The sequence below is a fragment of the Bos indicus genome, chromosome 17, assembly GCF_029378745.1.
Source record: "Bos indicus isolate NIAB-ARS_2022 breed Sahiwal x Tharparkar chromosome 17, NIAB-ARS_B.indTharparkar_mat_pri_1.0, whole genome shotgun sequence".
NCBI lineage: Eukaryota > Metazoa > Chordata > Mammalia > Artiodactyla > Bovidae > Bos > Bos indicus.
Window position 1 is genome coordinate 71,848,870 of NC_091776.1, and position 13,950 is coordinate 71,862,819.

Genomic DNA, 13,950 nt, shown 5'->3' on the forward strand with positions numbered 1-13,950 from the left:
GTGGCCGGCAGCTGGTGGGGCCCAGGCCTCGTCCCCGATCCTGACCGGAGGTGAGAGAACCCGCCTCCGGCGGCCCGGGGGAACCCAGGATCAGGAGTGGGGGGCATGCCGGGGAGAGGCTCCTCTCAGCCCGCATGCACTCAGTCAGCCCAGATCGCCGGGGTTCAGGGCCCCCAGGAGGGTCACGGAGGGGGAGCGGACCTCGGGGCGCTGGGGGGCGGTGGGCCCGCCGGGCAGGTGGGGACCGGGTCAGTCAGCCCAGCGGAGGGGCCGGCAGGATCGGAGTGCAGGGAACGTGAAGCTGGGGCCTCGGGGGATGAAGACGCTGGGCTGGGGGAGCTGGCGCTGGGGGGCCAGAGGCAGCAGAAAGCGGGTCTGGGGAAGGGACAGGGACCCGTCCTGGGGGCTTGGCCTTTGAACTCTATCCTCAAGATGCTGCCACTGGGCCAGACAGGCCTATGCCAGGTTGGCCCCTCTGGCGGCAGGATGCAGGGAGAACCTCCGCGCCCCCCACTGCCCCAAGCCTGGAACCGGGACTGGGGCAGAGTCTCCAGGAAGAGGCCGCCCTCTCCCAGCCCCTCCCCGAATGAGCGGGCCCTAATTCCTGACCCAGAGGAGGGGCTGGGGGATGAGAAAGCCCGTCCCTCTAACCTAAGGCCCCACAACTCCGTCCCTGAGGCCGTGGGTCCCAGGGGCCAGGAACCTGGGTCCAGGCGGGCTCGAAGTGCTCAGGGTAGAGGGAATCTGTACCCCAGAGCCAAAGCTAATGTCCAAGCCCCCTCCCCGTGAGCCCAGGAGGCCAGGGAGAAAGGAAGGGGGAGCCGGGGCTGGGAGACCCCCAGGAGTGGCCCAGCCTGGAAACCCAGCAGGACACGGAGAGACGGATGCAGGCCAAGGTCCCGGGTCAGTTACGGTGACAGCCATCATACCGCAGAGAAAGGACAAGCGGGGGGCAGGCAGGTGTGGGGGTCCCCACCAGGCAGGGATGGAGCGCTCCTCTGGACGACACCAGCCATGGGCAGCTGTGTCCGGCCAGGTGGCAGGGCTGGGCACGGCCCTGTGCTGGAGGAGGAGAGGTCGGTGGGGATTGGGTCCCAACCCGTCTCTGGGCGACACCTGCCCCCCACCCCGACACTGTGAGCCTGTCCTCTTGGGGTATTCTCTCCTTGGTGCCTGGGATTCCTGAATCTCCAGAATCCTGGAGAGGTTGCTGATTAAATACGAGACAAGGAAAAAAGGAGCAGCAAGCAGGATTTATGAATGACAATGAGGACGTTTTGTTGCAAGCAGATTGGGAGCGGGAAGAAGGGACGTAGGGGACCGTGGTGGGAGGGGAGACGCTCCTGGGGTCCCAGGGCTCCAGGAGGGGGGGCGCCCAGGGCCCTAAGAACACGCTGAGGGCTTCACTGTCTTCGTCACGGTGCTCCCCTCGTGCGTGACCTCGCAGCTGTAGCTGCTTTTAGGTTTCCACTCGCTGCCCGTCAGGGTCAGGTAGCTGCTGGCCACGTACTTGCTGCTGCTCTGTTGGGAGGCCTGGCTGGTCACCACACCCCGGGTGACGGGGCTGCCGTCTGCCTTCCAGGCCACGGTCACGTTGCCCGGGTAGAAGTCGCTGATGAGACACACCAGGGTGGCCGTGTAGGTGCTGAGCTCCTCCGTGGAGGGTGGGAACAGGGTGACGGAAGGTGGGAACTTGGGCTGATCTGTGGGTGGTAGAGAGACGGAAGGTCATCATGGCAGCATCCCTGGCGGAGCCTCTGACCTCGGGAGACAGAGAAAAGTGACTTTCGCGAGAGAGCAGAGGGTGGGACAGGCTGGGGAAGGGGTGAGAGCCGCTTACCTGGTATGGTGACCTTGGTCCCGCTGCCAAAGGTAAACCACGCTGAGGGACCCTCAGGCCAGATGCCACGCCAGCACCTAGGACCTGGCCCCCGGGGGCCGGGCCGGAGCGGGAACCTGCTGGGCGTGATGGACACCGGGCTGTGTCCTGTGGGAGTGGGTGTGGGTAGCCAGCCCTCCAGCACCCAGGGCACCCCTGGGTGATGCTACCTAACCATCTCGCCCTCTGCCGCCTCCTTCTCCTATGGTTATGGTTACCAAGGGTGGGAGAGGGGAGAGATCAATTGGAAAATTGGACTGGCACATACGCACTACAATATGTAAGACAGACTGCTAATAAGCACCCGCTGTATAGCACAGCGAGCCCTAGTCAATAGTCTGCAATGGCTTACAAAACACAGGTTCGATTCCTGGGTCGGGAAGATGCCCTGGAGAAGGAAATGGCAACCCAGTATTCTTGCCTGGAAAATCCCACGAACAGAGGAGCCTGGAGGGCTGCAGTCCACGGGGTTGCAAAGAGTCGGACGTGACTGAGCGTGGCACGGGATGGCTCATGTGGGGAAAGAATCTAAAAAAGTGTAGGCATATGTCTACGTGTGACTGATTCACTTTGCTGCTGCTGCTGCTCCTGCTGCTGAGTCGCTTCAGTCGTGTCCGACTCTGTGCGACCCCGTAGACAGCAGCCCATCAGGCTCCCCCGTCCCTGGGATCCTCCAGGCAAGAACACTGGAGTGGGTTGCCATTGCCTTCTCCCTGCTGTACAGCAGAAATGAGCAACTCGACTATACTCCAATAAAAAAAAATTTCAAAAGAAAATTGGTCCCCAAAAGGTTGCTAACGGTACAATTCCATTTATAGAACTATCTGGAGGGGACAAAACTAGAAAAGAAGACCGAGTTAGTAGTTGCCAGCTCGTCTGTCCCGGCTTGGGAGGGAAGGAAGTGGGTGTGGCCAGGAAGGCCTCTGGGAATATTCTGTGCTTTACTGCATCCCGGTCGTACCCTGGCCATGATTTTTTATATTACGAGACATCACCGTTGGGGGAAACCAGATGAAGAGCACCTGGGACCCCCTGTATTATGTCTTAAGGCTGCATGTGAATCTACAAATATCCCCAAATAAAATGATAGAAAAAGAGATTACATACAGCATGATGACATCGATATCTGGAAAAGGCAAAACTATAGGATCAGAAAGAGACAGGGCTTTCCTGGCTGTCCAGTGGCTAAGACTCCAAGCTTCCACTGCAGGGGTCCCTGGTGGGGGAACTAGAGATACCACATGCTGCTCCGCATGGCAAATCAAAGAAAGAAATCAGTGGTTTTTCATAGTTGGAATAGAAAGAGGACTTGACTACACAAGAACCCAGAAAAATTTGGGGAGGGTGGTAGAAATGTTCTGTATCTTGATTGGGGTGGCGGTTACACAACTCTATGATTTTATTAGCACGGGTTCATTGGAAGGACTGATGTTGAAGCTGAAACTCCAATACTTTGGCCACCTGATTCAAAGGGCTGACTTATCTGAAAAGACCCTGATGCTGGGAAAGATTGAGGACAGGAGGAGAAGGGGACAACAGAGGATGAGATGGTTAGATAGCATCACCGACTCGATGGACATGGGTTTGGGTGGACTCCGGGAGTTGATGATGGACAGGGAGGCCTGGCGTGCTACGGTTCATGGGGTCGCAAAGAGTCAGACACGCCTGAGCAACTTTGACTTTCACATCTCACCCTCCCTTCTCATTGGACGTCTAGGTTGTCTCTACTTCTTCCCCAAGAACATACAGTATTCAGCCAAAGTTCTGATGTATCATCAAGATAAATTTCTTTTATTTTTTAACTTTATTTTTATTTTCTGGCCGTACCACATGGCATGTGGGGTCTTAGTTCCCTGACCAGGGGTGGCACCCAGGCCCCCTGCGGTGGAAGTTCAGAGTCTTAACCCTGGACCACCCTGAAAAGTCCCAAGATACACGTGTAGAGGTGGGATTGCTTGATTAAGTAGAATGTACGTTTTTATGACTCTTGGTACGTGGTGTTGTTTGTTCCAGAAATTCAGCCTCCCGCTGACAGTCCCTGATGGTGTGTGTTGCTCTCCGTCAGCCCTCTGGCGTCGTCACTGTCAATCCACTTGCCCATTCCATAGGTCCGCGTGGACCGGGCCCTCCTCCGGTCGCCTTTCCACTGCCTCTTCTCCAGCCTCTAATCTGGCCTCACACCAGTTTTTGATCCGGAACTGTTTTCCCAAAACGCCAGCCTGACTCTGAGAGCCCCGCCCTTGAACCCCTCAGCCCCTCCCCCGGGTCCCAGGGTGACGGAGAGGGTGGTGTGCAGCCCGCTCCGCCGGCTCTGGAAGCTCCCTGCAGGCCTGCGCCCCTCGCTGTCTGCCTCAGGGCCCCGCTCCCTTGGCCTGGAGCACCCCCATCCCAGGTCCCTGCCCTGGACCTGTGAGACCAGCTCAGGCAGCGGCCCACCCACCTACGGCCCCTAACCTGGCCACAGGGCTGCTCCACTCCTGGACGTGACCCCTCGGTTCAGACCGTCCCTCTCGGTGACCCTGAGTGGTCCGATGGCTGAATGGACACCCTCAGGGGAGACCAGCCACCTGCAGGCCACCCCTTCTCCCCAGCCTTTCGCTGCGGCCACCCCTGCCTCTACGGGGCAGGCGTCAGGCTGTGAGGCTCTCATCCAGTTCGCACCCCTCACATTGCAGGGGGGAAAGTGAGGCCCGGAGGGGTGGACTTGTCAGCCCAGCCAGCACTGGGGAGAGGGGCGCGCACAGGGGCAAGAAGGTGGTTCACCAGCCTAGGGGAGCCCCGGGGACCCCAGGACGAGGGCAGTCACCGCCGAGACCTCCTGCCCCCGCCTCCCCGTGCTGTTCCGCTCGGAGGACCAGCGCCGGGCAGGGGAGAGACTACTCTTGGGTGCAAGAGGTAAGCGAGGCCAAAAAACTCAGCAATCCAGAAAAATGATGTTTTAATCCAAGAAAAATAATTAGTGCAAACAAGTCCACACCAGACAAAATGCCGATGCTTCTGACGAAGCCTCCATCTCCAGGCCCCACCCTCCGGCCGAGCCTCCCCGCTCTGCCGTCTGCCCTCACGGCGGCTCTGTCCTCACCCTCAGCGTCAGCAGCAGGGACCCCTGCGCACCCCAACGACTCCCCCGGCCCTTACCTGCCCCACAGGCTCCACGGGCTCTTTCCTGATGGGGCTTCCATGCGGGGGGCTGTGCTCTGAGGCGCCGCCGTTGGGGGCAGCAGGCCGTGGGCGCCCACCGCCAGGCCCAGCAGGATGAGAGGCCAGGGCTGCCTGGGGACACCGCGCTGACCCCTAGGGGCCTCACGGGCCCCCTGGCCTGGCCTGGGCCTCATGTGCCCCCAGGGCCAAGGGCACCTTGGGCAGACGCGCTGGTGTGGGCTCCTCCTTGGAGGGGTCGAAAGTGCCCCGCTTCCCCTTGCTGGCAGGGGCTGTCCGGGTGCGCCCCGTCCCGTGGGGCCCGTCCTCTGCCTTGGCCTTCTGTCCCTGCCTCCAGCACCGACCCCTCCCCCAGGGCCCAGGGCCGGTACTCTGGGGGGCCTCTCCTGGGAGGCTTCTGCCAGCTGCCCTGCTTGGTCGGAATCCAGGGCTCAACCGCCTCACGATGCAGTCTCTGCCAGCCCCACCCCAGGGACCTAGGGGACACAGCTGCTCCCGCCCTCGTTCCCAAGGGCGCCCTGGGCGTCTCCTGAGGGGGTCGGGAGGGTGGCGAGGCCGCGGCTGAGGTGGGGGTGGGGAGAGGGCCCAGGTTACAGGCCGGCTGCAGGGCAGGGAACCGTGGTTTCATCACAAAACTGGGCACCTCCTGGGTGACACCCCTCTCCCGCATGGGTCACACATACACACACGGGTCTCACACACACACAGAAACACAAACACACACAGAAACACAGAAACACAGACACATATACACACACATCCATGGGTCTCGCACACACACACACACATCCGTGCATCTCTCTCTCACACACACATACACATCCATGGGTCTCGCACACACACACACACACACACACACACACACACACACATCCGTGCGTCTCTCACACACACCCTCATAGTAAACATAATAAGAGCAGCCGTCACCTCCAGCCTCCCCCAGAACGCCCTCCTCTTCCCACACTGACGCTCTGTCTCCCTTAAACACGAGCTCCGCATCCCCTCCCCAGGCGCTGTGAACCAACCTTCTTGGGCTTTCAGGGTCTATGATTTTGACTCCTCTAGGCACCAGGTATTCCTGCCTGGGAAATTCCATGGACAGAGGAGCCTGGCGGGCTACAGTCCAGGGTGTGCCAAAGAGTTGGACACGACGGGGCGCACATGCGCACGCGCACAGACACACACAGACACACACACAGAGACACACACAAACACACACACACAGACACACACGCAGACACACACACACAGACACACACACACACACAGACATACATGCAGACATACACGCAGACACACACAGACAGACACACACAGACACACACACACACAGACACAACACAGACACACACACACAGACACACACAGACACACACGCAGACACACACAGACACACACACAGACACACACGCAGACACACACATAGACACACACACAGACACACACACACACGCAGAGACACACGCAGACACACGCGCACAGGACCTTGTATGAGTGGACTCACACGGAATCCATCCAGCAGAGCGCTGTGTGAGCTGAGCAGCGCTCCACCCGCAGCGCGGATAGATGGCTGCTGTTATTACACGCATTACTGTCATTCCTGCAGCTGGCCCATCGGGTGTGCCTTGGGGAGAACCATCAGCCATCAAGAGATGAATGCAGCCCTGATGCCATCGACTGCCACTTTTCAAAGTTTGCATCATGGAGGTTGTAGAACCGACGCAGTCGGGAGCAGCCAGCACCCTGCAACAGTGAGGCCGTGCGGGGCAGGCGGGGCCAGGGAGCGCCTGCACTCAGGGCGGGCGGCGGGGTCGTGGGGTCCTGCCTCGGTCAGCCTAATGCATCAGTACGCTCTGGATGGTGACGGGAAATGGATTTCTTACAGGAGGTTTTGACAGGAGAACCTTTGGAGAATGTGGTTCTGATCCAGTGTTTGTAGGAGACGAAGCTCGTTGTCCCATCCACGCTTGCGCATCAAGTTCATGTTTGAAACTACTCTCTGCTTCAGGTCCCGATGGTTTGCCCATTGCCCTGACACTCTCCCCAGGGGCCCCCAAAGTGAATTTCGTGAAAGCCACATGCCCTCGTGGTCAGGCCTCCCCAGACATTCTGTCGGCACCTGCCCAGTGCAGTCACGGGATGCTGTGGCAGATAGACTGACTCCCCCAGGTAACCGGGAGTTCATGAAGGGGAGGTCAGGTCCACAGACCACGTGACTTCGCTTGGATCCCCGTGTTCCACACGCACTGACCAGGCGTCTGCGAGGGCCTGATACTGAATCGTGAGACCTCACAGTTCTTGGGTAGATGGGCCAGGCCCTGAACAGTAATGGGGTGGGGTCACCCTGACAGCCGCCATGCAGAGTGTGGGGGAGCCCCTGGGGGCCCCGACCCAGTCCAGCTTCTCCCCACTGTGGTGCCTGGCTCACTCCAGCTGGAACCTAAGCTCCTTGCACTTTGGGGGCTGGGTCTCCCCCGGGGTCCCAGGCGGAAGCTGGTCCCTCCCAGCCCCCAGGCAGGTGTGACACTCCCCCACTGCCCAGGGAAGTGGTGGTTCCCCTGGGGACAGCCCTAGGTCTTGGGGACAAGAAGGGGCTGTCCATCAATTCAGGGACCCCCAGCTACACCTGCCCCGCCCCGTGGCCTGTGCCTGGCTGCTGCTGCACACCACGTATCCTGCCGTGGCCACGGTCAGAAGTCCGCATCTGGCTGGACCCCAGGGACCCTGGAGGGGTGAGTGACTGAGAAGCATCTTCAGAGCATCAGCTGCTGGACCACACGTGCATCTTAAGTGGAAGTGTCCTAACAAGGGAGGCTGAGGCGGACGACAGGGGTGCCGGATGTGCTCCTCCTCGCGCGTGGAGCTGCCGGGAACCTGTGAAGATGCGGGTTCAGACTCAGCGGGTCTACAGCGGCCTGGACACGTGGCATTTTTCACAAGCCCCCAGGTGACGCTGGGCGCTGCCAGCCTGTGGGTGCCTGCACTGCGCCCTGCTGGTGCTTCCCCAGGACAGCTCTGAGGTCCGTGGACGTGATGCTGAACTCAAGCTGCTGCGTCTCTGGGCCTCTGGGTCGAGGATGTGCTGACGAGACGCCGGGAAGGACAGGAGGTGTCTGATCTGAGGGACTATTCCAGACCGCCCCCAGTTGGACGGCAGTCACTGGGAGTGAAGGGGTCAAGGTCGGCCCGTAAGGACCACCACCCTCCCAGCCCCACTTGCCTCTCTGCAGTCCACACAGAGTCCAGCGGAGGAGAACCTGTCATGACTTCCAGCCCGGGCACCACCGTGCCTTGAGGGTGGCAAACAGAGCTTTAACTTTGTTTTTTAATGGCTTTCTTTCTTTTTCACTTTTGAGTGAGTGGTGTAAGGTGGGTTGTGTTTTCCTGAATTTCTCCTTAATTTTTCTTCCGCTGCCCGAAGTTGTGTCCGACTCTGCGGCCCCGGGGCCTGTAGCCTAACAGGCTCCTGTGTCCGTGGGATTCTCCAGGCACAAACACTGGAGCGGGTTGCCATTTCCTTCTCCAGGGCATCTTATCAAGCTAGGGATTGAACCCAGGTCTCTTGCATTGTAGGAAGATTCTTTACCATCCGAGCCACTATATATGTACACACACATATATATGTGTATATAACGGAATATTGCTCCGCCATGAAGAAGAATAAACTAATGCCATTCACAGCAACGCAGACGGACCGTCACGCTGAAGTAACTCAGACAGACGAATACCATACTCCATCACTTCTACGTGGACTCGAGAAAAAGTGTGCCGACGGGCTTGTATACATAACAAAAACAGACTCACAGGCCTGAGAGCAGACCCATGGCCTACCACAGGGGAAATGTGACGGGGGAGAAGTTGCGAGTTTGGTGTTGACACATGCACATGGTTGTATATAGATGATTAATGGGGACCTACTGTATACGAAGCACAGAGAACTCCGCTCACTATTCTCTAAGAACCTAACTGGGACAGGAACTCGGAGAATGGACACGTGTGTGACTGAAGGTTTCGGCTGTACACCCGAAGCTGACCCAACACTGCGAGTCAGTTACACTCCAAAATAAATTAAAAATTAAATTAATAATAAAAGAGGTGAATGGCAAAACTAAAAATAAAGGAAAACCGACAATAGTGAAGATCCACACACCAACTCTTTATTTAAAAAAATCATCATCTTTTAGAGAACCAGCTGAAGTGAAGGTGACTTGGCCCAAATGTTTTAAAGACAAAACTGAATGAGCTGTTTACGACGCACCACCGTGTCTCTGGTTAGGCACCGACTTGAAAGGCCTTCTGCTGCCCTAAGACAGAAAAACTTCCCACAATCGCAGTGGATTTAAACACCTCAGTATCTTATACCCATGAGCTCGTGATGGTGCTAACAAGGTGGGGGATGCTGGTACACTGACTTGGGATTTTCGATGACTGGTAAATAGAGGGGGAAGATCAGACATTTATCCTGCCTTTACTATAGGAAAGTCCCTGGGGCACCTCAATCATTGATGAGGGGACGTGTCCCTCCTAGTTTTGCTGGAATGAAAATGTCCTCATTTCACATCCTGTCATGAACTGCGTGCACATCACAAAAAGGCGGTGTAGAATGAGACGCCAGCCAGGCCCCTCCCTGCGCCGGAGGGCCTCTGAATGTTAACCCCACCCGGCCTCTTTGAGTGGGGTCACCTGCCCCAGCTCGAGGTGCCAAACCCCCGTCACAACCGCACGGCCTCGGTGTGCACGCAGAGCCCTTGCACTTCACACGGGCCTCGGTGTGCACGAAGAGCCCTTGCGCTTCACTGCGTCTGATAGGTAGGCTCCTTCCCACCAGACCCCTGGGTCCTCTCAGATCCCCTCCCCCGCGCCTCGATGTCCAACTCGGGCCAGGATGTCTGGGCCCTGGCCTTCAGTGCCACTGGTGGCGTGTCCCAGCTGGCTGGGTTCTGCATTTCTGGGTCGGACTTGGGAGCAGGATGATGGAGGAGCCGACAGGACTCCCTGCTCTCTGGGTTTCTTACTGTGACTCTGAATATCAGAATCACAGAGGATGGAAGCAAGAGAAGGGCTGGTTACAAGCAAGAGACAGAGCTCTTCGCGGACCACCTTCCTGGCCTCTGGAAATCGGGGCCTGGAGGTCCGTGACCAGAGGCAAAGGTCGGATACAGGAAGAACTCAGTGCATTTCAGAGAGCGGAAGCCCAGTCAGTTCAGTCGCTCAGTCATGTCCGACTCTTGTGACCCCATGGACTGCAGCACACAAGCCTTCCCTGTCCATCACCAACTCCCGAATCTTGTTCAAACTCATGTCCATCCAGTCAGTGAGGCCATCCAGCCATCTCATCCTCTGTCGTCCCCTTCTCCTCCCGCCTTCAATCTTTCCCGGCCAAAGTATTGGAGCTTCAGCTTCAGCATCAGTCCTTCCCATGAATATTCAGGGATGATTTCCTTTAGGATGGACTGGTTGGATCTCCTTGCAGTCCAAGGGACTCTCAAGAGTTTTCTCCAACACCACAGTTCAAAGCTCTGATGCAGGAAGCAAAGCACTCAGGGGCAAAGGTCTGACGTGGGAAGAACTCAGTGCATTTCAGACAGTGGAAGCCCAGAGGAGGCTGGAAAAAGGCCTGAGCTGAGATAAATGGTTTTACAGGAAACTCAGGACACACACACACACACACACACATAGGGAAGGGCTGCCCCTGAGGGTCTTTTCAGTCTTAAGAAATGGACATTCTCAGTCCAGTTTGGAGTCAGGGGAGATGGTTCACCTGGCACCTCTCTGAATGGGAGACATGTCCACATGTGGTGTGGACGTGGATGTACAGGGTCCCTCTCTGCAGGGCACACGCGGACCCCGCACCTCGGGGCTCAGGGTGCAGATATGGGCCAGAGTAGCAGGACCCCACCGTTTCCCTTCACCCAACAAACCCACTGGTGAGGCCACATCCCTGCCCGTGCGGTCTTCTGGGGTCCTGAGGGGTTCATACCCCCGAGTCCACAGGCACAGGGAGCCTCGGGCGGCCTTGCTCACCCCACCGAGTGTGGTCTGGCTGTAACCTGGAGGCAGGAACGGGTGTTTCTCCAGAGCAGGGTCAGCAGAGCACGGCCCAAGCGCCACCACCAGCCCGGCCCTGTCTTGCTTCTGTAAAAGTTTAACAGGAAGCAGTCACACCTGTGCGTTCAGAGGGTCTGTGGCTGCTTCTGAGCTCTCAGGACAGAATTAAGTAGTTGCCACAAAGATCGTATGGCCCAGAAAACCAAAACTAGTTACTATCTGTGCCTTTTACAAAGAACACTTCCTCTCACCTGGCTCAGGGTGTCTCAGTTGGGGCGATTTTGCCACCTTGGGGACCTTTGGCGATGTCTGGGGACGCCTGTGGTTGTCATAACTACGGGCGGGAGGCTGTTTTGGGGGGGGTGGAGGCCAGGGATGCCGCTGGACCCCCTGGAGTGCACAGGCCAGTCCCCCATGGCACAGAACCGTCTGGCCCAGCGGGGGACCGAGTCCACACCCATCCCTGGGCATCGCTCTTCTCCCCAGAGGGCCAGCAAAGGTGTTTTCTAAACTGCTTACTCCATGCCCACAGTCAGGTACAACAGCAGGTTCTGTCCTTGGCAGGGGCACCTCCAAGGGGCCATGTCAGCCCCCCGTCCCGGAAGACCCACAGCCCAGGGGCTCCGGCCAAGCAGACCATGGCCAGCCAGTCTCCTGGGACCTTCACCCTGGCTGGTTCTCAGGTGCGTTCCACTCATTCTGACTGTTCACAAAGCATCCTGGGCCTCCTCCGAACCAATTCAGACCACTCGGCAGAACAACTTCCCAAGATGCAAGCAGTTTTAATCCCCAAATCCAGCCTCCAAGGGGGTTCACAGGAGTGTCTTCTGGCCCTGGGCAGCCCACCGCCCAGCCTCCTTGTCCACACCCCCACCCCACCCCAGAGGGATGCGGCCTCCGGCCTTTAATGCAAGGGGAGTGTGGCCCGGGGGCCCGGGGAGCCCAGGGTGGCCAGCTCCCTTTCTGCCCTCTCTCTCTGTATCTTCCGCCTCCGCCCCATGACCGGGGTCCCCACAGCACAGAAATAGACAGCCTCGTCCTCGGCTTGCAGCTCAGCGATGCTCAAATACCCGGTGTTCTTGGCCAGGTCTTTGGAGCCGGAGAAGCGAGGGGGGACCTTGTGGCCCTGCCTCTTGTCGGAGGGGGAGAAATATCTCAGCAGGAATCTCGGGCGGTGGCCGGGCCTCTGCTGGTACCAGTAGATGCTGTGAAGGTTGACGTCATGGTCGCTGCTCAGGGTGCAGGCCAGGCGGACGGTGGCTCCCAGGAACGAGGCCACGGAAGGCGGCTGACTCAGCACGGGCTGCGGGCTGCATCCTGGGGACACAGAGGCATGTGGGCACGGGGGCAGAGCAGGGTGCGGGAAGGGCAAGGGAGCCGCCAGCTCCGGGGCTTCTCACCTGTGTGGTGGAGCAGGAGCCCCAGGAGGACGAGGGCCCAGGACATGGTGCGGCGGAGCAGAGTTCTGCCACCAGGGTCCTCGTGGAACAGGGCCAGTCCCCTCCTCTGCCCTCCTCGCCACCTCCCAGGGGTGGGGCCTTGGCACCCCTGGCTCCCGGTGGCCATCCCAAACTTCCCTGGGTTTGCGATGCCGGTTGGGGGGAACGGCCGCGTGCTGGCTTTTGTGGCTCCTGCCTTAACCCAGGGGAAGTGTTTAGGGAGGAAGCACCTGCCCGGGGCTCACAGCCCAGTGCCCAGGAGGCCAGGATGGAGTCCCCAAGGGGGTGACCTCCGCATCCCCCAAAGGAAGCTGAGCCCCACAGACTGAGGTTCTTGTGCACACTTCTGTGTGTGGTGAACCGGGAAGAGAGGACAGGTCCTCATGGTGGGAAACACCTGTTGGGTGCTGCAGAAAGTGTAGGGGCCCTGGGTGAGGGTCCGCTGTATCCCCTCGCATGCCCCTAACATGCCCCTAACGCCCCCTCCAGACCCAGCCCCTGTCCCCCTGGAGTGAACCCGGAGTGACTAGCAGCTCCTGAAAAGGAACCATCTGGGCGGGCTTTCAGGAGGGGGCAGAGGTGGCCTTACCTCCTTCAGCCCTGCCCCAGGCCTCTGCCCCTCGTCCTCACGGGGGTCTCGCCAGGGAGCGGGGGAGGAGGCATCTGTGAGCTTGGTGGTCCTGGGGGCCCAGTCCTGCCCCTGGGTCCTTAGGTCCATAAATGAGATGCTGTGCGCGGACCACGGTGTGTATAGTAAAGAATCAGCTGCTCCTCGTCCCTGGTTCCTGGGAGGCAGCCTCTAAATACAGCGCTTGTTTTTCGGGGGGCCCCTGAGGTTATACCAATGGGTGATTTGCGAAGGATGCTGGCCGTGAGGAAAGCCCCACCCAGCAATGGGAAGATGGGAGCTTTGAGCTGAGCTCCCAGGACGGGGAGAGGGGCTAGAGACAGAGTCCAATCACAGAGCCAGTGGTCCCCGGAACTGTCCTGAGTAATGAAACCCCAGTGGACACCGAGGCTCAGGGGAGCCTCCCAGACTGCTGGACTGTGGACATGCAGGAGGGAGAGGCAGCCTGAGGACACAGCAGCCTACCTCTGGGACCCCCACGCCCTGGTGCAGCTCTCCGTTGACTGCTCCTGGTCTGTAGCCTTTACAACAAACCTGGAATCGTGAGGATGGAGCTTTCTTCAGTTCTGTGAGGCTTTCTACCAGTCATCCAGCCTGAGGGGGTTTGGGGAACACCCCCTCAAACTTGTGGCCATTTGGTCAGAAATATAGGTGGCCTGCAGATAGCTGAGTTTGCAGCTGGTGTTTGAAATGAGGGATGGGTTTTTTTGGGGCGGGGTTGTGTCCTGAATTTGCGCAAGTCCCCCTAACTCCACGTAGCCGGGGCCAGAATCACATTGCAGGACTCCTTTCGTGAT

General features: G+C 58.7%; 1 protein-coding gene across 1 annotated transcript; it reads right to left on the minus strand.

Moving 5' to 3' along the window:
• Positions 1–1,239: 1,239 nt before the first annotated feature.
• On the minus strand, positions 1,240–12,532 carry LOC109571035 (immunoglobulin lambda-1 light chain-like). Its single transcript, XM_070770196.1, has 5 exons — positions 12,487–12,532; positions 12,102–12,403; positions 11,966–11,981; positions 1,841–1,882; positions 1,240–1,703 (listed from the first exon to the last, which is right to left on the minus strand). Exons 1-5 carry the CDS (start codon positions 12,530–12,532, stop codon positions 1,384–1,386), a joined length of 726 nt encoding a protein of 241 aa, XP_070626297.1. The 3' UTR covers positions 1,240–1,383.
• Between the last annotated feature and the right edge of the window lie 1,418 nt (positions 12,533–13,950).

Bases quoted from the DNA above. Each gene is read 5' to 3' on its own strand.
- LOC109571035 (XM_070770196.1), bottom strand. From the start codon at position 12,532: ATGTCCTGGGCCCTCGTCCTCCTGGGGCTCCTGCTCCACCACACAG. The intron at 12,404-12,486 runs GTGAGAAGCCCC...CTGTGTCCCCAG, and splicing joins GCTCCTGCTCCACCACACAG to GATGCAGCCCGCAGCCCGTG. The intron at 1,704-1,840 runs GTAAGCGGCTCT...TACCACCCACAG, and splicing joins GACCAAGGTCACCATACCAG to ATCAGCCCAAGTTCCCACCT.